At 45.3% G+C, this 27046-nt stretch overlaps 1 protein-coding gene across 4 annotated transcripts in view; it reads right to left on the bottom strand.

Annotated features, from left to right (window-relative positions):
* DIS3L2 (DIS3 like 3'-5' exoribonuclease 2) overlaps nucleotides 1–27046 on the bottom strand; it is a 382646-nt gene that overhangs the window by 101470 nt on the left and 254130 nt on the right. For all 4 annotated transcript variants that reach the window (XR_014016571.1, XM_081243341.1, XM_081243343.1 and 1 more), the window contains one exon: nucleotides 14949–15061. Coding sequence is in view for 3 of the 4 variants with exons in the window: in XM_081243341.1 (XP_081099467.1) it covers nucleotides 14949–15061 (113 nt within the window). In the remaining variant the exon portion in view is untranslated. The remainder of the gene's footprint in view (nucleotides 1–14948; nucleotides 15062–27046) is intronic.

The following is a 27046-nucleotide window of genomic DNA, read 5'->3' as shown; positions in this document are numbered from 1 at the left end:
GTGTTTTACAAAGTAATACATATTTACCTGCATAAACATACTGTACGAAATGGAGAAAATTTTAATACCATGATTGAACTGTAAAGATTTCACATTATTTCAGCCTTTGGACTAGGCTATGGACTGAACTCTGTCCCTCCTCCACCCCCCAAATTCCTACGTTGAAGCCCTAACGCTCAGTGTGACTGTATTTGGAGGTGGGGTCTTCTGGTGGTAATTACGGTTAAATGAGGTCATAAGGGTGTGGCCCTGATCTGATAAAATAGAGAGATAACTCCCCCCTCCCTGCCCTGCACACACACAGAAAAAAGGTCACGTGAGGACACAGCCCTCTACATGCCAGGAAGAGAGTCCTCACTAGGAACTGAATTGGCCAGCACCTTCATCTGGGACTTCTAGCCTCCAGAACTGTGAGAAAAAAAAAAATGTCTGTTATTTAAACTGCCCAGTCTATGGTATATTGTATGACAGCCCAAGCTGAATAAGACAGAATAAATTGAGTTTGTTGGGTGTGCATTGTTGGATTCTTCTCTGGGCTGCATTATCAGATAATTATACCAACTGCATTTCGGTAGCAGGTTGCTCTTGCCTTGCATGCCTGTAGTCCAGGGCTTAGTACCTTTTTATACAGATAGTTAGTATTTCTTCTAAGGGTTCAAGGCAGTATCTTATTTTCAATCATAAAGCTGAACATCTGAGAATGTAACATATTTCCTGACTTCATGTTTTAGTGTTTGTGCAAAGAAAGTCACTGCAACTAAATGCAACGTGGTACCCTGGACTCAACCCTGGAAGAGAAAGATAATTGGTGGAAAAACTGGTGAAATCCAAATAAAGTATGGATTTGGTTAATAGCAATGTTCCAATGTCAACTTCTTAGTTATGACAAATGTACCACGGTAATGCAAGATGCTAGCAAGGGGGAGAGCTGGATGTGTGGTATATGGGACCTCTCTGTACTATCTTTGCAACTTTTCTGTAAATTTAAATTTATTTTAAAATAAAAGAGTTTATTAAAAAGAAAGCCCCTGTTCTCATTACCTCATCTCATAACTGTTATACATTTAAATATGGAAGACCTTTATGTTAATGAAATACAACCTGATCTATTTTTACATATTGGAGTTTGGGGTTAAGATTTTATTTGCAAAAAAGGCCTTTACCACTAAAAAAAAAAAAGAAAAAAAAAAGTCTAAAGACCATTAACCAAAAGGGTGAGACCCAGACTCATCAGTAGCACATCTCAGGAAAAACAGCAAAGGCTTTGAAGCCAGGCAGACTTGGGGGTCTAATCCTGGGCCCACCTTTTCCTGTGCAACTAGGGGAACCTAGTATAATTCTCTGAGTCTTGGTTCTCTTATTAGTAAAACAATATTGAAGATGCTCAATAAAAGTAAGCTCACTGGCCACCCCATGGTCTGCCAGGTCCTTTGGTCCCCTGGCTCAGACTTCCCTTCAGCCTTTGACCTGGGGCCCCCTCCCATGCAGTAACCAGAGCCACCCAGGCCTGTTTGCTGCTCCAGTTCATGCACATGTTGTTCTCTCTTTCTGGAGCACCTTTCTGGATGTTTTGCCAACTTTTGGATGTTCTGTCAACTTTGTACATCGTTTAAGATTCAGCTCATCAGCATCTCTGAAACACTTACTGGGATTCTCCTGGGTGGAACACTCACTGTGTTTTGTATACTTGCTCCCCAGGGCCCCTGTTCTTTCAAAAAGGACTTGAGGCAGTCCTAAACAGTCACTCACTGCATCCTCCCTGCTCTCTCATGTAAGAGCTTCTACAGCTCTTACACTTACCCTAATTGCTTCTTCATGTGCCTCTCTTCTCCACTAGACCATGGTATCTTCAGGAATGAGGACTGTTTCTCTCTGTCCACCACTTGACACACAGCAGGCGCTTCTGGTTTACAAATGAATGACTGACTTTCACCCAGAATACAAATCACCTATTTTTTCTATGTTTACTGTTTATTCAATCACATAAAACATTCTATGAAATACTGATACATGGTAGACTCCTATTTAAACATCTTTACAGGGCTTCCCTGGTGGCGCAGTGGTTGAGAGTCCGCCTGCTGATGCAGGGGACATGGGTTCGTGCCCCAGTCCGGGAAGATCCCACATGCCGTGGAGCGGCTAGGCCCGTGAGCCATGGCCGCTGAGCCTGTGCTCCGCAATGGGAGAGGCCACAGCAGTGAGAGACCCATGTACCACAACGAATAAATAAATAAATAAACATCGTTACATAAAAATTTCACAGGCAGCGAGTATTTTAAGTACAAGATAAACTGTTTTGGCTATTCTCTCCTAAAACTATTGGTACACTCAGCTACTGCCCAGGTTATAAACATTGCTTGATATCCTGTGTCTTACACAGAAGGAAACATTTTAATATTCACACTGCAATGGTCAGATGCCAAAGAACCCAAGTACTCATGAAAAAGCTAAACATTAAAACTTTTGGGGTAGTATAATTATGCCTATTTTTTAAAGGGCTTTCCTTTTAATAATCTTTCACTAGATCTTGGGGCAGGATTCAGACGGAATTCCGAGAAAACAGTCTTTATCTTTATGTCCGTATAATTTTGTAAATAGACTGTTATTTCTCAAAAGAAAAGGAGTGAAGATTTTACAATTACATTTGTGGTTTGGCATGTCAGGGCCTCTCATGAACTGGGCCTGATTTCTGCCAGTGTCACTGGGACTGTGCCCCATGACACATGGCACTTGTGTCGAGTCCAGTCCACAGCACAGCAGGGATCCCCATGGGAGGGGGACTGGAGAGACAAACAACCACTCTCCATAAGTTGCTTCCTCAAATACGAGCTCTGTTATTTCAGGGAGACCCACCTAGACAACAGCATAGTGGTCCCCGCACCCTCATTGGCTACGTGAGATCTGCCACGGTACCTGGAGAGACTCCGAGGCAGGGTCCCAAGTGCAGAACACAATCTATAACTGGAAAAGAGAAGCAAGGTCTCTCCGGCAGTTGAGAAACTGCTGGCCATCACCAGCGTCGTGCGAATGCTTACGTGTTCCCCAACCCCCCGATAGCTCTCCCCAGTCATGGCTTTTCTGGCCCCCACTCAGCTTCACTACTCAGTGTGGGCCACGTGGAGAGTTCCTTCCAAGTTCTCAAACTCCCTCACTTTCCAACTCTGCATACTCCACAATCACTCTTACAATCTGCCTTTCCTGCTTTTGCAAGTCATGGCTGAGCTGTGATGGAGAAAATCACCGGACCGTGTGGAGGAGGATCACTCCCCTCCCTGCTACACCCCATCAGTTCTCCAGTCCTGTAGGTTCTGCATTCTAAATCTCTCAAATGAGTCTTTTCCTCTCCCTCTTCCACTGTTCAAGTGTGGACATCTTCGTCTCTCTTGCGATACATCCTAAGTCTCCTAAACCAGCAGCACAGTTCTCGAGTTGAAATTATTCTGGTTAAGATTTCCTGATGATTCTGCAGACTTTTGCATCTTCTTACTAAATTCCACCCAATGACAATCTGCAATCCCATTTATATTAGGACACTTTGCCTTTATCTTCCCCAATATTTGATGAGCTGAATTCAGTAATTTGATTTTTTGCTTGTCCTGTTAATGAGGAAAGGCCCAAACATCTTCAATAAGGCCAAGGGGTCTCAAGAGGAAGTCGGCAGAGGGCCTGCAGACCCCATCTCCAAGTAGACAGCAGAGATGCCAGTGGGAAGCTAAGGTCTCCCAGGTGCGTAGCCCTGTTCTTTGTCATACGATATGGATTGCTAGATTGGGAGGGGGTGCAATCTGGGGGCAAATGTGAATGCTCCTTGTTCAGGATGTCCATTCTGGCCCCAGGCTGAACACATCTATTATTCTAGTTCTCCTGGGGTCTCCAGTTGGACACCACCATATTGGTCTACTCTCCTAAGATTCCGTGAGCAGAGGTCCCTGTCTGTTTTGGGGTGGTCACTCAAAGCCTCAAGGGGCCATGACTGAGGGAAAGGGCCCTGATACTGATAACAATTTTCCTACCTTTGGCCTCACTATTCTTCAACCACACAGTTGCTAAGGTGATTTTCTATCTTAGTCAAAGAACGTGATGTCACTTCTCTACTTGACCTCAAGATGAAACCCAAGCTCCTTAGCCTGCCACCCCAGGCCTCTCTTTGCAACTTCATCTCTTGGCTCCCCCTGCAGCTCAGACCCCAGCAATTCCAAACTACATACTGTTCCTTGGACGGTCCATGCTTTTTCTAGCCTCTGCCTGGAATGCCCTCTCCACCTACTTTTGTCTACCTAGAAATTTTCTACTCAAAATTTGAAACACTGCTCAAAAATCAATTGCTTTGTGAAGGCTTCCTGGCTCTTGCAGAAGATCCTCTTCCACCACCAATCCAGGCAGGTACAACTTCTCTCTCCTCTGTGATACGTCCTCACCTCGGAGCACTTCTGTAACTACGAGTAGGCCAGTGTAGAGTAATTGTTACATGCCCCCCTCCCCTGACTTCTCCAGGGCAAGAACAGCACCTCTCTCATCTTTATAGACCAGGCACCTGGCACACAGCCGGTACTCAGTAAATGCTAACGGGATGAAGACTGGCAGCACTTTAGTAGCAGAAAAGGAAAGGGGTTTAAAGGGTGCTAAGTCTTCTTATGCATGTCTCAGGGCCAGAATCAAAGTTGGGTGAGGACAGAGCTTAAAAGCTGTCATGGAAATAAAGGACACCGATAAGAGGACACTGACTTTCTAAGCATTCTGGATTCGGGCTTAGGAGAACTGAGAGAAACTGATCATTTAGGTAAACTGCCCAAGGCAGCGGGGTGGGGGTACCAGCAGGACTAAAATCTTATGTTAGCCTCAGAGAGCAGAAACATCTGCTAAAGCCACAGCGGGCGAGCTGGCCAAGTTCAGCAACAGGTTAGCCAGGACAGCCCTGTGACCAGCGGCAAGGGCCACAGAGGGGGAGAGATCAATCATCTAGGCGAAAAGGAACAGGAGGGACTAGCAACGACATGGGGCTGTAACAGCTCAAGGCGGCCAGACGTCAGCAACCCACTGGGGGTTCTCTAATGCCAGGAGGGGCTGCAGGGGTCTGCCCAGGTCTGCCCCGGTCTTTGCTGGCTCCCAAACCTCCCTCACACCCTCAGTGCCCACTGGCCGTCAGAGCCGGAGACCTTGGGGAGTTTTGCTCCTGGTCTCTGAGGACTTTGAGGTTTTAACAATCAGGTACACTCAGCTAGCTCCCCACTCACATGCTGCAACAACTTAAAGGAAGGAGATAATCCATTTGCCAGCCAACATCTCTGTTTAAAGAGTTTTCTTTTTCATATCAACCCTTCCATGAATTCCAAATTTGATCAACTCTTTGCTACACAGTTTGACATTAACAAAACATCAGCACTCTGACAACATGCTGGGGTCATAAGGGAACATCTTAAAACTCTCTGGACTCCACATTAAGACGGGCTTCCAACCCCAATCTTTGATCTCTATTATAAAGCAGTACCAATAAAATATCGTAGAGATTTATGGGTGAACTTTCACTTGAGCTGTTTCACACCTAAAATAACACGAGTGCTTGGGCCAATAGGCAGAAAATTTAGGTTTAGGTTTCAGCTGTTTACGTTTTCTCTTACTTTTAAAACTTATTCACTTATTTTTAAAAAATTACCTTAAATTTAACAATTACATTGTATTTTCCTCTCAGAGACGATAGCTTGGAAATATTAACTGGCTAGATGTGGTGTCCTTCTGAGGACAGGCCTAAATTCAGGCAGACAGCTGTCCCCTATCCTGATAGCTATCTACCTTTTGTCAAAAAGAAAGAGTATTTTTCCACAGAATTTAAATGGACAATATATAAACTTATCTTTTCTCCTGAGTACACCCTATTGTTAATAAGAGTAACCAAATACGTATTAGTTTGAGTAAAATCCCAACAAAAAGAATTTCATTTAAAAGACAGTATGATGATTGTAAAGCAATTATACTCCAATAAAGATGTTAAAAATAAATAAATAAATAAATAAAAGACAGTATGATATTTGGACAGTAAGATGGTATTTGGACCCAAGATCTGTTTCACTGTATACTGTACTAATCTATGGGATAATTTCCCAAATCAAGCTTAGATTGTAATTCTGACATCAGATACTTATAGGTCAGTGACATTGAATGAAAAGAAACCAGTGCCACATTCCCTGTAGATGGGAAATCAACCGGCATCTCCACCCCCATCCCCCGACACACACACTCCCTCCCTCATCTGATGAAGTTGGGAGAAATGATTCCGCCAAACGAGAGAGAACCTGGAGGAGGGGAAAGCAGCTCATCCAGCTTTCAAGAAGACTTTTACAGGCAAAGTAAAGTGCAAACAGCAGAAAAGTTCCTGGACACTGTCCTTTAAGAAACACAAATGAGTAGTAAGAAAGGTCAGAGTAGTGGTTCAAAGGAATCAGAATGCACAGCTGCTGCTGCCCAAGGCTGTGGGCTGGCGCCATTCACTCGTGCCAAGCTGGGGGCAGTGCCGGGCAGCAGGAGCCTGGAGCCGCTCGGGAGCATAGGGGCCCTTCCTCCCCTCAGCTCCCCATTTCCAGAGCTTAAGAGAAGAGTCCCAACTCTGCATTCCCAAAGAGAAATTCTAGAACTATGACAATCACGAAACCAAAGGAAAGAGAAGAGCAAAGGAAACAGGCTTACTTATTTAACCCAATTTTATTTTTCTCTTTTTCTGAATTTGAAACGTAATTCCTGGCTATAAAAGGAGGGTGCGGAGCTAGATAAGAGAAAGCCACCTGCTCTGAAGAAAAACCTCGAATTGTGCCGAAATTTCTTAAATATTTGAATCCATATGGGGAGAACGCTTCACATTTATTCACTTTATGTGGTCTAACTGCTACTTCTATTGCTCTTTCCATTATAACGTTATAGTTTTTGTAGATAAAAGGGATTTTAAAGTCTTATCCCCCTTCCCTAAGAGGCCCTGGGCCAAAGGCTGGATTTAGCCAACTGCATTTTGGGGCAGGAGGTGTGGATGGGATGTCTCCAACCTGAGGTTATACGAAGTGTAGTTGGTGTACAAATATCAGAGCTGTGTTCTCTGGAGGACCAAGCTATGAGTGAGGTACCTGGATTTTGATGTGGCTCCTTTGCCTGATTAGGCTGGTTATATATACTAAAAGAAGCCAGAGTGGAGTAAAAGTCACTCCCCAAAAAGCTTCAAAATAAAACATATTTTTATTTAAGTATTATACACACACACACACACACACACACACACACACACACACACACACACACGTCATAAAGGAAAAGCTTGATGCATTTTCACAAACCGAATGCTGGCGTCATCAGTGCCCAGATCAAGAATCATTAGAAGTTCCCCTACCAGATGGGCCCTTTTCCCCCAAGGGTAGTCGCTATCCTGACTTCTAGCTTTGCTTGTTTTGGAACTTTATATAAGTGGACTCATACAGTGTTTACCCTTGTGTCTGGTTTCCTTCACCATTATGTTTGTGTGTGGAGCTGTCATTTGTTCATTCTCATTGTTGTATTGCATCCCACTGAGTGAACATACAACAAATTATTTGTTCATTCTATAGCTGACGGTATTGAATAGCTTCTAGTTTTTTGACTACTTTGCATAGTGTTGCAATGAACATTCTTACGCATTCTTTTTGTAACACATGCATGCATTTCTGTTAGGTATATACCCAGAAGCAGAACTGCTGGGCCACAAAGTGTGTACATACATTCAACTTTAAAAGATACTGCCTGTCTTACTATGTTCAGACTGCTATAATAAAACTATTATAGACTGGGTGGTTTAAACAACACACACTTATTTCTCACTGTTCTGGGGCTCGGAAATCCAAGATCAAGGTGATGGCAGATTCAGTGTCTAGAGAGGGCCCGTTTCCTGGTTCACAGATGGCGCCTTCCTGCAGTATCCTCACATGGTGATGAGAGTGCTCTCTGGGGTCTCTTTTATATGGGCACTAATCCCATTCATGAGGGCTCCACCCTTGACCTAATCACCTCCCAAAGGCCCTGCCTCCTAAGATCACATTAGGGGTTAGGATTTCAAGATATGAATTTGAGGGGGACACAGACATTCAGTCCATAACACTATCAAACAGTTTTCCAAAGTGGTTGTACCAATTTGCCTTCCCCGCAGCAGTGAGAGTTCCCACTACTCCATATCCTCGTGGATACTTGGTGTTATCTGTCTTTTTTAAAAAAAAAATACTTATTTACTTGTTTGTTTGGCTGTGCTGGGTCTTAGTTGCGGCACCCGGGAACTTCGTTGCCACATGTGGGTTTTTTTGTTTGTTTTTTTTTTTTTAGTTGCAGCATGTGGGATCTTTAGCTGCAGCATGCAGGATCTTTTACTTGCAGCATGCAGTATCTTTTTGTTTTGTTTTGTTTTTAGTCATGGTATGTGGGATCTACTTCCCTGACCAGGGATTGAACCCAGGCCCCCTGCATTGGGAGCACGGAGTCTTAACCACTGGACCACCAGGGAAGTCCCTAAATGTCTTTATTTTAGCTATCCTGTGGGCTGTGCAGATTTCTGAGGTGGGAGCTGGGTTCTCTTTCTCACACCTTTCCTAGTGGAGTAAATGCCAATTAGTTGTGACATTCCCAGGTATCACAAGCTAGAAGATACTTGGGCTCCCTGCCTCAGGCTGTCCATCAAGTGTTGGTAAGGTGGATACAATGTGGAGGAGCAGACATGGTTGGCAGGAAGCCACTGAGAGGGGGGTGAAGTTGGCAGGCCAGGGATTCAATGACCACTGGCACTTCCAAAGACCCAGAGTATTGGTACTAACAGATGGTTTGTGTGTACTGAAGAGGAGAGTCAAACAGCATCTTCCATATGAATGTCTTATGAGACCCAGGCTTGACTGACATATTCCTTATTCCCATTCTTGGCCTATCAGAAACGCAAGATCCTCCTAAGTAACTCATGGTTCCTTAGTTACTGCTGGCTACGCCATGCTGGGGAAGCTCAGAAGTGGAGGCTACAGTTACTATGAATGAGGATATTAAACAAATGAGTGGAGACAACTGTGGACAAGGAATGTCATCCGTAGAAAGGGGTGTAACAGTAACAGTAATTCTTCTAGTCTCAGGTTAACAGGTCTTGTCTGGTGGTGAGTGAAGGTTAGGTGGATATGAACTTGAAAAATGTTGAACAGGCCCTGCAAAAATATAAACACAAACTAAAGGCCAGCACTGTCCATATGGATAACAATGGAATGGTGATGGCTCCAGCTTCATGGCCATGGGAGGGGAGGTTAGGGAGGAAGCCTCATGTGCTGCTGTTCAGTGATACGTGTGGGTAACACGTTTATGCTGCATTCCCTTAAGCCACGTATATCCGCCCACAGCTTGGGCACAGGTGTCGTAGACACTGTGAGGGATGGGGGGGTCAAACAGAAGTTCTTAACACAGCATTTAGGTCTGAACAGGTCACAGAGGCCAGACAGGGGCAGAGTTGCTCTGAAACAAGCTAAGTCATTGGGTAGAACATCCCCTGCTCAGATGAGGATAAAGCTTCCCATTCTTATTGAGAGATGACTGAAAGTTCTGGATCTTTTAGGTATCACTGTGCACAGAGGTCACCTATCACTGGTAACACCCTGTTAATTAATTATAACTGGGTTTGGATGATCATGCAGCTTCTGACCCAGAATTTCACAGCTTAATAATGAACTCCATCTCCCTCTCCTCCTGTATTCTCATTTCTGGAATGGCCGAAAACACCTACATGGTGGTTCTGAGCACCCAGTATAAATGGCAGGCAAAGCTGAACCCCTGAAGAAAGCAGATGTCCAATTCTTGTGGAGCAGGTGGAGCTCTAGGGTTTTGATTACATGTTCTAGGCTGCAGTGATCCAGAAAGTACTGTTACGGGGCAGGGGAGAGGAGGTGCTAGGTTTCCCTAGGGAGGGCCTTCACTGGATTGAACAGATGATAGCTCTGGCTCCCATTTGGGACAATGCACGTCAGAGCCAACACTCTCTGGAGAGGCAGTAGAGGCTTCCAGACAGGACAACCTCCACCATGGGGTTGAAGACATCACTGTCAACCACTGGCTGACCAAGATGGCGGAGCCAAACTTGGGCCACGGGCCACAGGATCTCCAGCTCCTAAAGGACATGGCTGCAGTCAAGGCCTAGAAGAGTCCCATTCTCCCCCTGCCTTTAAAATTAAAAAAAAAAAAAAAGACCTTATTATTTTAGAGCAGTTTTAGGTTTACAGCAAAATTGAGCAGAAGTTACAGAGATTTCCCATATCCACCCCCCCACCCCGATGCACAGTCCCATTATCAACATTCCTACCAGAGTGGTCCATTTGTTATAACTCATGAATCTGCACTGACATATCATTATCACCCGAAGTCCACAGCTTACATTAGGGGTCATTCTTGGTGTTTTACGTTCTAGGAATTTGGACAAATGTATAATGAGAAGTATCTACCATTATAGGACCATACAGAGTAGTTTCACTTCCTAAAAATCCTCTGCGCTCTACTTACTCATCCCTCCCTCTCTGCTGGTCCCTGGCGGTTGCTGATCTTTTCACTGCCTTCATAATTTTCACCTTTCTAGAAAGTCATATAGTTGGGATCTTACAGCATGTAGCCTTTGAAGATTGGCTTCTTTCACTTAGTAATTTATATTTAAGGTTCCTATGGAGGAACCATGTCTTTTCATGGCTTGATAGTTGGTTTCTTTTTAGTGTCAAATAATATTCCATTGTTTGGATGTACCACAGTTTATCCATTCACCTACTGATGGACATTTTGGAGGTTGCTTCCAAATTTTAGAAAATAAGAATAAAGTTGGGCTTCCCTGGTGGCGCAGTGGTTGAGAGTCCGCCTGCCGATGCAGGGGACACGGGTTCGTGCCCCAGTCCGGGAAGATCCCACATGCCACGGAGCGGCTGGGCCCATGAGCCATGGCCGCTGAGCCTGCGTGTCCGGAGCCTGTGCTCCGCAACGGGAGAGGCCACAACAGTGAGAGGCCCGCGTACCGCAAAAAAAAAAAAAAGGAATAAAGCTGCTATAAACACCCATGTGCAGATTTTTGCATGGACATACATTTTGAACTCCTTTGGGTAAAAACAAAGAGTGCAATTACTAGATCATATGGTAAAAATATGTTTAGTTTTATAAGAAACTGCCAAACTCTCTTCCAAACTGGCTGTACCATTTTGCATTGTCATAAGCAATGAATGCGTTCCTGTTGCTCCACATCTTTGCCAGCATTTGGTGTTGTCAGTGTTCTGGACTTTGGCCAGTCTAATCGGAGTGTAGTAGCATCATTACTATTTTAGTTTACATTCCTCTAATGACATATGATGTGGAGCATCTTTGCATATGTTTATTTGCCATCTGTATACCTTCTTTGGTGAAATATCTATTAAGGTCTTTTGCCTATTCTTAAATGGGTTGTTCATTTCCTTATTGTTGAATTTTAAGAGTACTCTGTATATTTTGGCTAATAGTCCTTTATCAGATGTGTCTTTTGCAAATTTCCTCCAAGTCTATGGTTTATCTTTTCATTCTCTTGACAGTGTCTTTTGCAGAGCATAAATTTTTAATTTTAATTAAGTCCAGATTATCAATTCTTTCTTTCATAGATTGTGCCTTTGGTGTTGTATCTAAAAGGTCAGTGCTGGACTTCCCTGGTGGCGCAGTGGTTAAGAATCGCCTGCCAATGCAGGGGACACGGGTTCGATCCCTGGTCTGGGAAGATCCCACATGCCGTGGAGCAACTAAGCCCATGCGCCACAACTACTGAGCCCACGCACCACAACTACTGAAGCTCGCCCACCCTAGGGCCCATGCGCTGCAACTACTGAGCCCGTGTGCTGCAGCTACTGAAGCCCTCACGCCTAGAGCCCGTGCTCTGCAACAAGAGAAGCCACTGCAATGAGAAGCCCACACACCACAATGAAGAGTAGCCCCCGCTCACCACAACTAAAGAAAGCCTGCATGCTGTGATGAAGACCCAATGCAGCCAAAAATAAGTAAACGTAAAATAAAATAAATAAATAAATAAATAAATAAATAAATAAATAAATAGTCATTGCCAAGGGCATCTAAAATTTCTCCAATGTTATCTTCTAGGAGTTTTATAGTTTTACATTTCACATTGAGGTCTGTGATTCGTTTTGAGTTAATTTTTGTCTCTTCCCTTCTGAGAGGTTAGTTATTGGGGTGGACAGGTTGGAAACGTGAGAGGAACTTGGTAAATGCTAGAAATCCTAGCAACTTTTGGACTGTCCTGGAAGACTTCTGTTCTAGAACTGCCAACACCTTTGTGGGCACCACATAGGCACTTTGCTGGAAATGGAGTCCAGGGATTCTAGAACATATCCCTCCTGAGGCCAGCATGAAGACTGCTGGTGTAAGTGGTCCAGGACCATGTATGTAAGTGGGGGAGTAATGGATCTGTACAAGGCAGGGTTGGGGAAATGAATGATGATTCCACTGTGCAGCAACCCTTTTGTTCAGTAGAGATTCTGTGCTTTTATTGCTAGCAGACGGCTGGGCCATTCAAAGGCCAAATGACATGGTCTGTTGGACCTGGCAGAGGTATGTATGGAAGTCCATCTTCCACATGTCACACATGCTGCCAGGTATGGCTGAGGTGCCAGGAGTCCTAATACTGTGCCTCAGAGGACAGCAACAGAAGGTCTTGGGTTTATGGAATGGGTGAAAACCTTAGATGATGGCCGTGTTGAAGCTGTGGTAGTTCTGGCAGAAGTGGGCTCCACAGGCAAGAGGGAGAGGCTAAGAAACCCTTGACACAAGTTGATGCCTCTATTTGTAGAGAGCCTTGGCTTCAGACTTGGAACGAAATTATACTGTAATAGCTGGGTGAACTTACAAGCCTTGGGCCTCAGGCCAATCATGCATTTGGAATGTGGTTCCCCTGTCTTTGTGTCTGAATAGACCCCTGGCAGATGGTATATTCCAGGAAATGATGTGATGGGGAGGTGGTAGGTATGGCGGTGGTGCCACAGGGTCATCCAGGAGAACCGACGTGAAGTAGTCAGGGACCGTTTTCAGATCTCTAGCTAGGAAAAGAACCCAGAACCCAGGAGAACACTGCCTCTTAAAAAGATCTGCTACCACCCTTAGCGCTGCCAAGATGACACTAGTCTTTCCCTTCGGCCATGGCCCACTCATGATAAAGGCATGGGGTCAGGTTCCTGGGACTCTAGGGGTGGGGCATTTTCAGAGTGAGCAGCACACAGACCCCCCTAGTGGCCTGCTTGCCAGGGTCTAGACAGCATGTCCACAAAAGGGCCAGTGCATACCGGAAAACAGCAGGAAGTGGGGGTGCGTGTGCTCAGGAGCATGAGTTTCCCAAGCCCCTGTTTGGAAGGGGTGGTAGTGAAGAGAGGCCGGCGACGACTAAGAGCAGGGGCATGCTGTCCTGCAGATGTGTCTCAGCACTGTGCCAAGAGCTGCAGGTTCATAAAGGTCAGGGGCTCAGAGAACCGCCTTTCCAGGGCCTCTCCAGGATCCCTATGCTGCTGGTGTTCTCACACCTACAGCCTGGCACCCCACGAGATACTTCCATCCGGAGCAGGCAGCAGGCTGAATTTTCCCAGGAGTTAGAGAGGGAGGACCCCAAAGCACAGTGGCCTCCCAGGACATGCTGCGAGTGAGGGCAGTGCTCAGAGCCTGGCTTTTCCTCTGCCAGCTGTGTGGGCACACAGGCGTGCTGGCAGTGGGAGCTGCCAGTCAGAGCAGGCAGTGGAGGGAGACTGGGTAGCTGTCTCCTTTCTCTAGGTGATGACATTTGGAAGTTCCCAGAATGGAGCAGGTTTGACACCTGGGCTGCTTTCTCGCCCCTGAGAGACGGGGCCAGGTAAAGGGCTCCCAGCTGCCAGAAGGCCATGGAATATGTGGGTAGATGGAGGGGATATACCCCTCACCTAAGTGCAGTCAAAGTGCAAACATCAGAAGTCATGCCCAAGGGCATGGGAGGAGGGAAGGTTCAAGCCAGTGTATGTAGCAATCCAAAACTGGATCACCAGATTCAAGGAAGTTAGGAGGTGAGAGTCATGATACAGTCAGTGATGTAAGATGAGCCAAATAAGCAGATGGACAGACTGTCAAATGGAGGAGGACGAATCCTGGAGAAGAATTCATGAGCTCTAGTGGGGGAATAACTCAGGTTTGGTCTTTTATTCACCACCAGGCCTAGGGCAGTGCCTGGCAGATGACTGGCACTCATCATTAAGTACTTGTCAAAGGAGGTCTAGAGAGACTCGGTGACTTACCGAGAGAGGCAACATCAGGACTAAGAGGAAAAGCCCAGACTTGGCTCCCTTTGCTTCTGCATCTCTGGGATGTACCAGGTTATCTTGTAAAGGGCAGGTCAAGAGCAGATCAGCTCCCACTCTTTACACCAGAGTTCAAAACTTTGTCTTAGAAGGCCACTAGTAAATTTTCATTCCATTCTCCTACAGTAGTGTGACATCACCTCAAACATTACGTAAATGAATGGGTGTGACTGTATGGCAATAAGAACTTTATAAAAACTGTGACCAGTGTGGGCCGAGTTTGCTGAGCCCCACTTTGGAACAACAGTTTGAAAGTTCCTCGTTTCTTTCTGAAGCTGACCACTTGTCTGAGCTACTTACATGGCAGGGCCAGTCTGAAGGCCTGAGATGAGTGCCTGTGTCCTGCCTTGAGAACGCCTCAGTCTGGCTCCTCTTGGACATACAAGGGCCTAACAGGAAAACATACAATAACCGAGGGCAAACACTTTTCCAGGGAAAACCATTTTTTAATGATCTTATTAGATGTGAGAAAAGATGTTCAGACAAGATTGCTGTCCCTCATGGATGTTTTTAAGGAGAAACAAACAAAACAAACAAAGGAAGGTGATTAAATAGAAGCACATCTTTCAATCCAAGAAACTGGAAACTGATTTTTACCTTCTGAACCAAGTAGACACTTGTAGCTCTCTCAGCAGCCACTTTATCCAGACTTGATCCCTCAGGAACAAAGTAACTGACGTCAGCGATGTGAACTCCCACTTCAAAGTTGCCTGTAGATGCACAAGAAGGTTAATCAGCCTGGCATGGAAAGCAAGGGCAAGCCCTCCTGGGAATCCATGCCGAGAAGGCATGTCCCTCCCAGAGGCCACAGGGCTTGGAGTACAGGCTGCCATTTTCAGGCTGGCCCGGTGCTCCACTTACCCACTGAGGTGTGCCCTATATTTACTTTCCTCATTGTGCGCCAACAGACGATGAGATTTTTATCCCATTAACCATTAACCATTTTTATCCCATTAATCATTTATCACATTAACCATTTCTACAAATGTTTACCATTTCTAAAGGCTTCTTGTCTTTGAGTAAACATCAGCAGACTTGTAAAAGAAGACTCATTTTGGATGACGAACAAATCCTTACAGCTCACTAGAAGGAATTAACGCCTAAATCCTGCAGACCCTGACCCTGAAAGCACCGCCCTTCCTGTCTATCCCGGCCACAGCCCTTCCTCAGCCCCATGGCTGGCCTTCCTACCTTGATTCCATCCCCTCCCACCTAGCCCTCCACGTTATTGTTAATACCCCTCTCGGAACCATGGGTCTGGTGATGTCGCCCCTTAGCCTGTTACGCGTGCCCTTGCACAGGCTCGCCTCAGTCCACCTCACCAGCCTTATGGCTCATCCTCCACATGCTCTCTATGCAGTTGTTGTGGGAAACTGCTTTCCATTCCCAGAACGTATCTTATCTCATCCCATTCAGATGCTTGCTTGGCTCATGCCTTTTCTTACACTTGGGATGATAATCACAACAGGATCTGCCCATCAAGATCCTTCCTAGCTTATAAGGGTCAACTGAAAGAGAATCCCAGGACAAGAAGAGATTCTCTGCCCTCTGTTCCCCCTAACTATACTATTAAAGCACCTAATCCATAACTGAAGATGCTTCTCGTGGTCTTCTCTTCAGAGCTTTCATCACTATCAGATATCACAGCACATCTTTACTGGCTCATGTGTTTACTGTTTGCCCATACAGTGCAGGCTCCAGTAAGGCAGGGCCTTTTGTGTCAAGTCCACTGTTGTAGGCCCAGTGCCTACAAGAATGCCTGACACACCATAGGCACTCAATGTTGGCTGAGTGAACGAATCAACAATTTGTTTGCCTACTGTGGTAAAAGACCTACTTTTTTTTCCATTTTAGAATTGCCCTTTCCCTTCCTGGTAGAGTTGTTTTTCCAACAGGCCCTGTCTTCTCTATGAGTTCTACCAGAGACATGGTCAGATGACTCAGGCTGGTGGCATCATACCTAAAGTGGGCTTGGGGGCTGGTTAGGTTATACATTTAAGATTTCCTCTTGAACATCCCATAAATCATCTATCAGATGTAGTATATGTGATTATATACACACAAACATACACACACAAAAATGCACATAATGGACAGAGTATGGAAAAGAGTACACACGTGAAATGGCATATAGTTTGCAGAGAGGAAGCATAATGGGCAGACAGAAGCACACTGATGATACAAGCACAAAGGTGAATTTGCTTATAATTTAAATATGTGCTTGATGGAATTCCGTTATACTCCATTCCTGTTCATAGTGATTGGTCTAGGCACAGGCATGTGACTCAAGTATCAATAGATTTATTCTGAGCCTGTTTTCAGGGATTGATATGGGCTTCAGAAAAGAGGGTCTCTCTCCCAGGACCCTAGACTGGAGCTGCCAAGGAAACATTTTTGCCACACAATCATGCCAATATAGAAAATGATAGGTCTAAGAAATAAAGGGAGAATCATGATGACCTCATTTGAACTCCAGGATCCAGCTGAACTTGAATTCTCACTAAAAGAATCCTGACTGATTTCCAAGTTGACTCAGAAGAGTTACTGACACGTCACCACTCTTTCCTCTGGTTACCTGGATAATCAGTCTTAAGGTATCTCACATTTTAGCCTCAAATTTTGTAGCCATTTATTGTCCTCCTATTCCTTCTTCACTGGGGGATGATTCTTCCCTGTTTTTTTTTTTTTTTTTTTTTTTTTTTTTTTGCTGTACGTGGGCCTCTCACTGTTGTGGCCTCTCCCGTTGCGGAGCACAGGCTCCGGACGTGCAGGCTCAGCAGCCATGGCTCACGGGCCCAGCTGCTCCGCGGCATGTGGGATCTTCCCGGACCAGGACACGAACTCGTGTCCCCTGCATCGGCAGGCGGACTCCCAACCACTGCGCCACCAGGGAAGCCCTTCCCTGTTTTTAAAATGGAAAAATGTTTAAACTTGGGGTGGTTAAAATAAGAGGTTCTGGGATGGAAAAGAATTTAAGGTTCCCCACTCTCATCTGTCTCACACTCCTACAGGGCAGCATTGGGTTTCTCCACCCAGTCCTGTAACACTAATACATCAGGGAAAACCCAAGTTCATCTAAGAAATACTGGCTGCTATGGGATAACAGAATAGACTTATTTCCCACAGAGGAGAGGGCTGTCTGGAAAGCTGAGGAAAACCAGCGTGGCTCAAAGTTCAGCTGCCTCATCATGTGAGCCATGCAGCTGTGCTGCTGGGTCACTGGGAGCAGTGAAACCTGCCCCGCAATGATCGAGGAACTCAACCCTAAGAGAATGTGGCCAAGCGTCTCAGACAGCTCAACAACTCCCAGTTTCGATATTACAAGTATCTAAAACCAACACTTGGAGAAGGTAAAATAAAGTGTCTTCTTTTGAAGTCAGAATTATAATATACTAGCCTAACAGGTAAATATTGACTAAAGGAAAAGAGAAGGATTATTACATCATGATATAAACCATAATTTTAAATTCAGTCTGTGTGTTGTTACTACACATGAACTTTCTGTCCTTAGTCAAAATTGACAAACTGACAAAGAGTTCATTACAGGAGATAAAACATGAAGGGGGCCAATCCAAACATATTTGAGAGGCTTAAATTTCAGAATTCCCAGAAGAGCCTCTAAAACCAGCAAAGAGAAGCTCTCTTATTCTCTCCTTCGGACCTTTTTTATGGAAACCCTAAGTAAATATTTTATTACATATATTTACATAATGTGAACTTGCAGAACTCCTGAGGTAGTGCCACTGAAGTTTTTATTCTATGAAAGAGAAAATATAAATTCAAAAGGTTATGTAGTAAATGCTGCCAAAACATCCAGGACCAATTTGATGTTTAAAAACGCACTGTCTTCCATATAAAATTATACGCTGAAAAATTTTTTACATTAAAAAATATTCATCTACTGGGGTTAAGGTGAGTCCTGTGAGTTCTGAAGAGCTGGGGAAGCACAGGAAGGAAGAGTCCTCAAGGCCGGCCACGTCTGGCTCACTGTGCACAGGGCCTACAAACTTAAACACATGCAAATGTTCCTCTTTTTTCTTAGTTAATTAATTTTCTTGGCCGCGTTGAGTCTTCGTTGCTGCGAGAGGGCTTTCTCTAGTTGCGGTGAGAGGGGGCTACTCTTCATTGCAGTGCGCAGACTTCTCATTGTGGGGGCTTCTCTTATTGCGGAGCACAGGCTCTAGGCGCAAGGGCTTTAGTTGCAGCATGCGGGCTCACTAGTTGCGGCACGTGGGCCCTAGAGCGCGCAAGCTTCAGCAGTTGTGGCGTGTGGGCTCAGTAGTTGTGGCGCATGGGCTTAGCTGCTCTGTGGCACGTGGGATCTTCCCAGACCAGGGACTGATCCCGTGTCCCCTGCACTGGCAGGTAGATTCTTAACCACTGCGCCACCAGGGAAGTCCGCAAATGCTCCTGTGAATGGACTTGAGTGGACACCGGAACTGCTTCATCCAATTAAAGCACTAACAGGATGCAAATAGGGGCTTAAGAACCATCTCTTCTAAGCCAGCCTCCCAATCAGCTCAGCCACATTTCAACTATGTCCCTGCCAGGTGGCCCTTGACATACCCCCGGCGGGGGGTCGGGGAGAGCTCACATCTTGAAGCCACTCGCTCTACTTCTGAAGGGCTCTGGTCGTGAGAAAGTGCTTCCTTATGTGGATCCACGATGCATGGAAGCGGACCCACTAGATTACTCTAGCACTGGGCATCCATCAGAGGATCCCTCTGTTTAAGGCGCTCACAGTCTAATGCGGTTGGCAGATACACCAATGTGGTGATAATACGGTATTACCAGTGCTATGACAAAGGTTGCAAAACCTCATTCTGTGGGAGCGAAGTGAGCTGAAATCTGTTTTTACTTCAGCGAGAACATGTGAAAGTGTTTTGTAATCTGTAACAACTACATGAACGTAATGTTGACAATAATGATGAAAAAAATGATAAGGATGGCAGTGGTGACCATTTACTGAATATCTCTTTTGTGCCAGGGGCTCCACACACATTAATGTACCTTTGACAATAGCCATATAAACCGTGTTTCACAAATGAATCATCTGAGGCTCAGAGAGGTTCCATGTCACTTGTCCAAGGTTACCTGGCTAGTATGCAGTAAACCCTGGATTCATAACCACGTCAGACTCAGAGCCTTTGTTCCTTTTATTACCACCCCCTGCCCCCCAACCACTGTTACGGTAACTCCAGGACAAGATGATACAACCCAATTTTTCATCTCAGTGGGTCACAGCTAGAAATCTCTCCCTATCTCTTATGATTCAATAGAAGCCACATTCTTGGCTATGGATTCAGAAGTCCTGTCTGAGACTTCTCCCAGCCCTGTTCGCAGCCACATCCTGGTTCCCACTGCCAATCTCTTTAGCCACTCGTAACAGGGACTGATTACAGAACAACCACTCAGCCATCAACTCTAGTTCTATTTAATTATAAGTCCTTAAGATCTAACAGTTCCTTTCTACATTTCTAGTTTACAGTCATCTCTACCTGGTGGCAGAGTGACTGTCCTAAGTACCTGAAAGGGTCAAGGCTGTTACAGGTGGGAAAGTATCACGCCTCCCTTACCAGGAGTGAGACCAGGGCCTTCCAGACTTCGGTCACTTGAGTTCACCTTTACCCGCTGCTGAGATTGGACTGTGGTGACAGAGGCTCTTCTTGACCCAGTAGGGGCACCCCTTTTAGTCCAGAATATAGGGGAACAACGTTGCTAAATATACCTCATTTAGCAAAAGCAAAAAATAATTGCTTCTGTCCAGGTCCCTAATGTCCAAACCTTTTTAGGCGTGTCTTGGCCTGACCTTTAGAGGGCATGTGGGGCCTGGTGATTTCTCCCTCCTTTGGCTCCAGGCCCCACTCTGGGTGCCTGCCCCTTCTCAGGCTCCTCTTCCTCTCCTTGTTCCTTACATGCTGGCATACCCGGCTGCCTTCTCTTCCAATCCTACCCTTTCTCCCTGGGCTGTCTCGTCCACTCCCAGGAGTTCAGGCATCAACTCTGTGCTTTAGGCTCCTCAGTCGGTGCCATCAGCCCAGACCTGAGCTCCAGACTGATGTACACAAGGGTCTACTGGGAACTGCCATTTAGCTGTCCCCTAGGCACCTCAGACTCACGCCTCCAAAAGTCCCCAGCTCCAGCAAAACCATTTCTCTTCCTGTGTTCTCCGTCCCAGGAAATGGGATCATCTCCACTAAACCAAAAAAGGCGCCACAACTGCCCCAAACTGAAAAACCCCAGGTCTGTCTCAGCCTGTGTTGATCGATCGCTGAACTCCCTCCCAAACATCTCTGAAATCTGCTCATGTCTCTTCTTTCCACATCACCACTTTAGCCAGGGCCACCACTGCTTCTTTCAAGGATGATCTGACAAGCTCTGTGTGGCTCTCCCCGCCATTTCTCAAACCCGTTTTCCACACTGAGGATAGTGCTCTCTCCAAAATACAAGTCCCCTTGTCACTCCACTGTTTAAACCCTGCGGGGCCCTCACTGCCCCGGGCACGCAGCCCAGACCCGGCTTCCGAGGCCTTACTGGGCTGGCTTCTGCCACCGTTCCAGCACCCCCGGCTTGTTTCTCCCACCCCTCCCCCTGCACACTGCGCTCTATCACTGCTTCACAAAGAAGTAATAGTGACAAAATTCTTTACCACGTGGGTCTGCCCTGAGCACGTTCAACTTTCCTGGCCCCAAGCCCTTAAGTGCCAGAAACAGAACTTCTTAAGCTGCTCAAACCCATCAGGCTCCACACTCTTCTCCCTCAGGGTGTTTTTCCGTTTCTCTTCCGGATGACCCCCACCAGTTCTGCAGACCACTGTGTAAAGCCCACGCCCTCTGGCAGGCTTTCCCTGATGACCTAGACCAGGCTCCCCCCTCCCGACTTCTGACACCCTCCCTGCAGCCCTCCCCCGACCCCAAACCCCCACCGCTCACTGCAAGGGGGGCCTGAGGTAGGTATCTCCCCCACCCCAACCCTGTAAGGGGGAAGCATGAAGGGCGGGGGAAACCCTGAGCGCACAGCTGGTATATGACATTTACTGAATGAATAAGAAAATAAAAACATAGGGTAGACTTGTTGCCGCTCCGGGTTGAAAGGGCTTGTAAACCCTGCCTGGTCTAACCGTGTAGAGTTAGACCCCCATACCTCCCCACACTGGGCCTTCCCAGAGTGTGTCCAACTTATGCTTGCACACCTGACGTGCCTGAGAAACCACTACTCGCTAGTGTAGTCCACTCCACCCTCAGACAGCAATGACAATGTAAAAAAAAATCTCCCCCTGTAAAGCCAAAATACATCTTCCTAGAGTTCCCACTTGGTGGCCCAGTTCTACCCCATGGGGCTGCCCAGAACAAGCCCATCTCCTCAGAGGATAGCAGTCTGGCTTCGAGAAATGAGTGAAGTGGCAGATCTCTTCCAGCAGGGCAGGCTCTACTTTGGGGATAGCACCAGCTTTGAATGTTTACATAGTTAGCACGTAGCCCCCTGCATCTTCTCTCCTTCGGGCTAAATAGCTACGTGGCTTGGCTGTGAGTCACCATCGTAATCCTCAACATCCTCCTCCCAGACATGCTCCTAATAACCACCTACATTCACTCAACTAGCCACTCAACACATATGTATTAGGCTCCTACTATGTGGCAGGTACTTTTTTTATCTAGGCCCTGGAGACATACAAGTAAACAAGATTGACAAGCTCCCTTCTCTCGTGGAGGTTACATTCTCGTGGGGAGAGAAAGACAATAAGCAAACAAATAAATGATAAGATTACTTACCATAGTAAAAAGGACTTTGAAGAAAATAAAACAGGGTTAGGGGACTTCCCTGGTGGTCCAGTGGTTAAGCATCTGCCTTCCAATGCAGGGGACGCAGGTTCGATCCCTGGTCAGGGAACTAAGATCCCACGTGCCGCGGAGCAACTAAGCCCATGCCCCACAACTGGAGAGCCAGTGTACCGCAACTACTGAGCCCACGTGCCACAACTAGAGGGAAGCCCACATGCTGCAACGAAGAGCCCGCGTGCCACAACAAAAGATCCTGCATGTCGCAACAAAGATCCCATGTGCTGCAACTAAGACCTGATGCAGGCAAATAAATAAATATTAACTAATAATAATAAATTAAAAACAAAACAAAACAAAAAACAGGGTGAGGTGATGAGAATGCCTGGGACCTACCTCGGATTTAGTTTGGAAAGGTCTCTCTGAGGAAATAGACTGAGACCTGTGTACAAAAAGGATGTCACATGATGACATGGGGGAGAGCATCCCGGGCAGGAGAATAACCAGAGCAAAGGTTTGAAGGTAGGAGCAAGCTGGGTGCATCTAAGGAATAGAAGATTGGAAAGGAGAGAATTGGAAGCTAAGAGGCTAGTGAGGTAGATGGTGGCCCAATGAGAGATGCCCTGATGGGCCAGGACGAAGCATTTAGATTTTATTTCAAGTACGGTGGGAAACCACTAGGGAGTTTTAAGCAGAGAAATGACATTAGTTGAATATACCACATTCACTTCCTCATGCTGTCAGCACCTTCATCCTGCATACCATGGTTCTACTAGTGCACCCAAGGTCACACTGGACTGAAAACAGTAAGCCTGAAGAAGACCACAATCTCTCAGGAATGGCACTGACAGGCAAATCAAGTTAAGCAATCCTTCAGTGATGTAATACATTTGGTAAACAAAGGTAGATGATGAAAAGAAGCATAACCTACTAGACACACTGACACATGCAACAGATATTGGGCTTCCTGTCCCACAGACTGGTTTCTATCCAGTCTGCATGACGGGAACATGCTGCTCTTGCTTCGGTCACCCTCTTGACCATGCGGCCAGTTTTCCCAACAACGCGTCTTAAGAGAGTGAGAAAACAGTGTTCTGAGAGCTCAGAAAGGGTAATACAACCAAGAGGACTGAGAGGAAGGGACTTTCTGCTGTCCAGACATCCCCAGCATGGAGGGGCCTCATGTAGGGCAGCACATCCAGCCAGAATGCAGGTCCTGACCTTATTTTGATCCCACTGAATTTTAGAGACAGACTCCATTGTTGAGAAGCAATTGGGCTTGGATCACCTTGTGGTCACACAACAAACTCCATCTTTTAGTTGGGGTAAGCAAATTCCCTTTGACTTTGGTGGAAACACTGATTGGGCTGCCAGGTAAGAGGGACAACTCAAACTCTGACGTCTTCCAGTTCTGTGTGGTATTTGGTTATGTAATCAAATGCAAAAGTTGACCACTGGTACAGCAGCCATGGCAGAAGTCCATGGCCATGATGTGGTGATGGTTTGAGAATATTTCAAAAGCTTAAAAGGAGTCAATGTAAAAAATTCTGGGACAAGTAAATCTGAATGCATTGTAAGGTCCCCAGGCATGAGAAAGGGGTTGTACAAGATGATTTCTTAGGTTCTCCTGAAGGCCAGGATTTGAAGAGTCTGTGGACTATTTTTTTTGTACTTTCTTTTTGCCACCCAGCAAAGGGTTAATGAGGAGCATTAGTTACAAACTCCTTAACTGGTGAGCTCACCTTCTGGAACCAAGCAGCTTAGAGAACCTTTTTCCTTCATTATTACAAAGGGCTCTATCAATCTGCAAGTACTCAACTAAACTGCCCACACAGCAATTTTTGTCATGTTCAATCTAATTCTCAGGAATCTAAGTTTAAATTTATATGAACAGCATGGAAGAGGAACACCCAGGTAGTAAATTCCACTTTTCCCCTTCCAAATGATTTGAGCGATGGCCTCCTTCATTAACAGGAAAGGAATGAGGAGCTGAACATGTGAGGCTGGCACACCCAACGTCTGGGAACTTCCAGGAGCGGGGAAAGCCCAGGTCAGCCGGTCAGACCTGTGACAGGGAGCCGAGTACCGGCTCATGAGAAGTTCTGAGGGCAGGAGGGAAGGCATTTGATCCTTCCTCATTGCCAAAAGAGAGTGAAGTCAGACGGGCCGAGGAGGACCTTTGGAGGCAGTTACAAAGTTAGCAGGTCCACATAAGGGCTGGGAGTGGGGCATGGGGTACGTGGGATGTGATTGGGGTGGAATGGCCATGGCTTCAGGGTTGACGGGGCTGTGAGAGGGAAACAAGGGGTTTCATTATACTATTCTGTCTGCTTTTGTGCATGTTCAACATTCTCTATCCAAAAATTCAAAAAAAAAAAAAAAAAAAGGTTTGCAGAGGTTGAAGTCAAGGAAAGAAAAAAGTTTAAAAAGTAAAAATCCAGTTAAGTAAAACTAGCTACAAGTTCTAAAAGAAAGACAAGCCAACAGAGGCAGGAGAGGGTTACCACTTACAAAGAACAGAATTAAAATGTCCCCAGTGATGATCCCTGGAGGCTGAGGATATGGGGACTGTTCCTTTCTACATCATACACATTGGTAATGTTTCCAGATTTCAAAGGCTGGAAGAGGAATAAAGATAAAAAGTATAAAATAAAAAACGTAAACTGGCTTAAAAATGTCTGGAAAGAAATATATCAAGATGGTAACAATGGTTTTCTCTGAGTGGTAGGATTATAACTTTCTCTTTCTGCTTATATATAAATTCTAATTTTTATATCATAAATGGGTTACTTGGTTCACAGTTTTGGGTTTTTTTAAAATAAAGAAACACCAACAAAGTGCTGTGTTCCCCCTCAGCACCCACCCTATCCCTGATTCCCCACCACACAGCAAGAGAAAAGCACCACTGGCCACCCCAGGCAGCAGGCAGCAAGAGCAGGGAGCAGCTCATCAGCCACCTGTCCCGGAGGATGACGGCAGCTCAGCACTTTGCAGGCAGGTTCTATGAAGGTGAGCCCAGTAAACGAAGGAGCAGGAACTGGGCATACCCCACCTCTGCTGAATAGGAAACAACTATTTCCATGCCAGAAATGTGACTCCAGTTTGTAGCAGCCTGAGGCTTTTGCCACCACTTTAGAGGTTCAGTGCGTATGGTCACCATGAGGAACCTATTTCTCTTGCTTGCAGGAGCGCAGGGAGGCTTGTAGGATTCCAGCAGACTGGCTTCCCAAAGATGTAAGTTTGAAAACCAAATCTCAGCATGTTTTCACACTCAACTGTGGATTTCTCTATTTTTAAAAAGCCTCTCTATTAACAAAACAATTACTAGACTCTTAAAAGCCAAATTTAAAAGAGATGTACAGTTTTCAAATATAAACATCTATGCGTATTTAAATGCCTATTCACAAAATGTTAAGCTATCAACAACTGCTTAATCCAATCCCAACCTCCCTTTCAGCTAAAATTAAAGCAACTTTCATAGTCACCTTGAATTCTGAGATGTAAAAGCTTCTAAAAGCTTTATATCCTGGTGACAAAACCCCTTAGTGGCTTTTCTCTCATTCTGGGCAAGTCTGTTTGGGTTCGTTATTTTTTATTTATTTATTTATTTATTTATTTATTTATTTATTTATTTATTTATTTATTTATTTATTTATTTATTTATTTTGCGGTACGCGGCCTCTCACTGCTGTGGCCTCTCCCGTTGCGGAGCACAGGCTCCAGACACGCAGGCTCAGCGGCCATGGCTCATGGGCCCAGCCGCTCCGCGGCATGTGGGATCTTCCCGGACCGGGACACGAACCCGTGTCCCCTGCATCGGCAGGCGGACTCTCAACCACTGCGCCACCAGGGAGGCCCTGGGTTCGTTATTTTTTCACCATACCTAATCAGCTCTTTTGGGATCTAATTACTCAGTTTCATTAATTAATCTCTTTGCATTAAGGAGAAACTGTTTTCTAATTCCCTAAAGCTTCAGAAAAGTTAAGCAAAAATTATATCCATAACTTATGCACATTCATGATATGAATCCACCATACTGGTTCTCCCATAACAATAGCGTTATCAACTGCCTGCTTGTTAGAGCACTTCATTTGTATTAATTCACTCTATGCTCCCAATGCCATGACACAGATTTCTTTCTACAGATGAGGAAACTGAGGCCCAGGCAGGTCAGACTCCCAAAACTAAGCTCTTAACCCTTACTTTATGGGATTTGCCTCTTAGTGTCAGGTACTTGACTAACTTATAATTGCTTCTTTCTCAACTCCTGAAGGCTATGAGCACTCTCAATGTAACATTTAAAAAGGATTATACGGTGACTTTGCAGAACACACATTTTAAGACCATGTATGGGAACAATACATATTCACTGAAATAAAAACCCTGTCACGCACTCCTGTAACAAATGGTCACTTTCTATTTTTAAATTATCCATGTATCAATTGTGGTTATGACTCGGTTTTCATATAAAATATGCTGAACTGCTAAATTTTCTAGGTAACTAAATGCCAATCCTTTAATCATCAATTGTTCATAGTTTTAGTACTTCTGGATGGAAATCCTCTGTAAATGTATTACATACTTCCTTTTCTTAATAGCAGTATATAATTCAATATTAATAACTTAGTGGCACTAAAATGAACATTTCTTTTGCATTTTGCAATAGATGCTGGTGTGGTACAGTAGGGCAAAGATGTCCCGTCCTCAGGACACACTCTCAAATTTACTTGTCACCTCTATCACTAAAATGGAGTAAAGACTCTTCAGATGCAAAATCTCCTGGCCAATTATAACAACAGTTATCACTGATTAGACCTGGCAAATGGAAGATATTCAACTATTTCTTGATTAAATGAATCACCTTCATGTAAGTTTTATGGAGTAGATACTATTAATATTCATATTTTACAGATGAAA

This window comes from Mesoplodon bidens, assembly GCF_964165515.1.
Source record: "Mesoplodon bidens genome assembly, chromosome: 8".
NCBI lineage: Eukaryota > Metazoa > Chordata > Mammalia > Artiodactyla > Ziphiidae > Mesoplodon > Mesoplodon bidens.
This window is presented reverse-complemented; position numbering and strand designations above follow the sequence as displayed.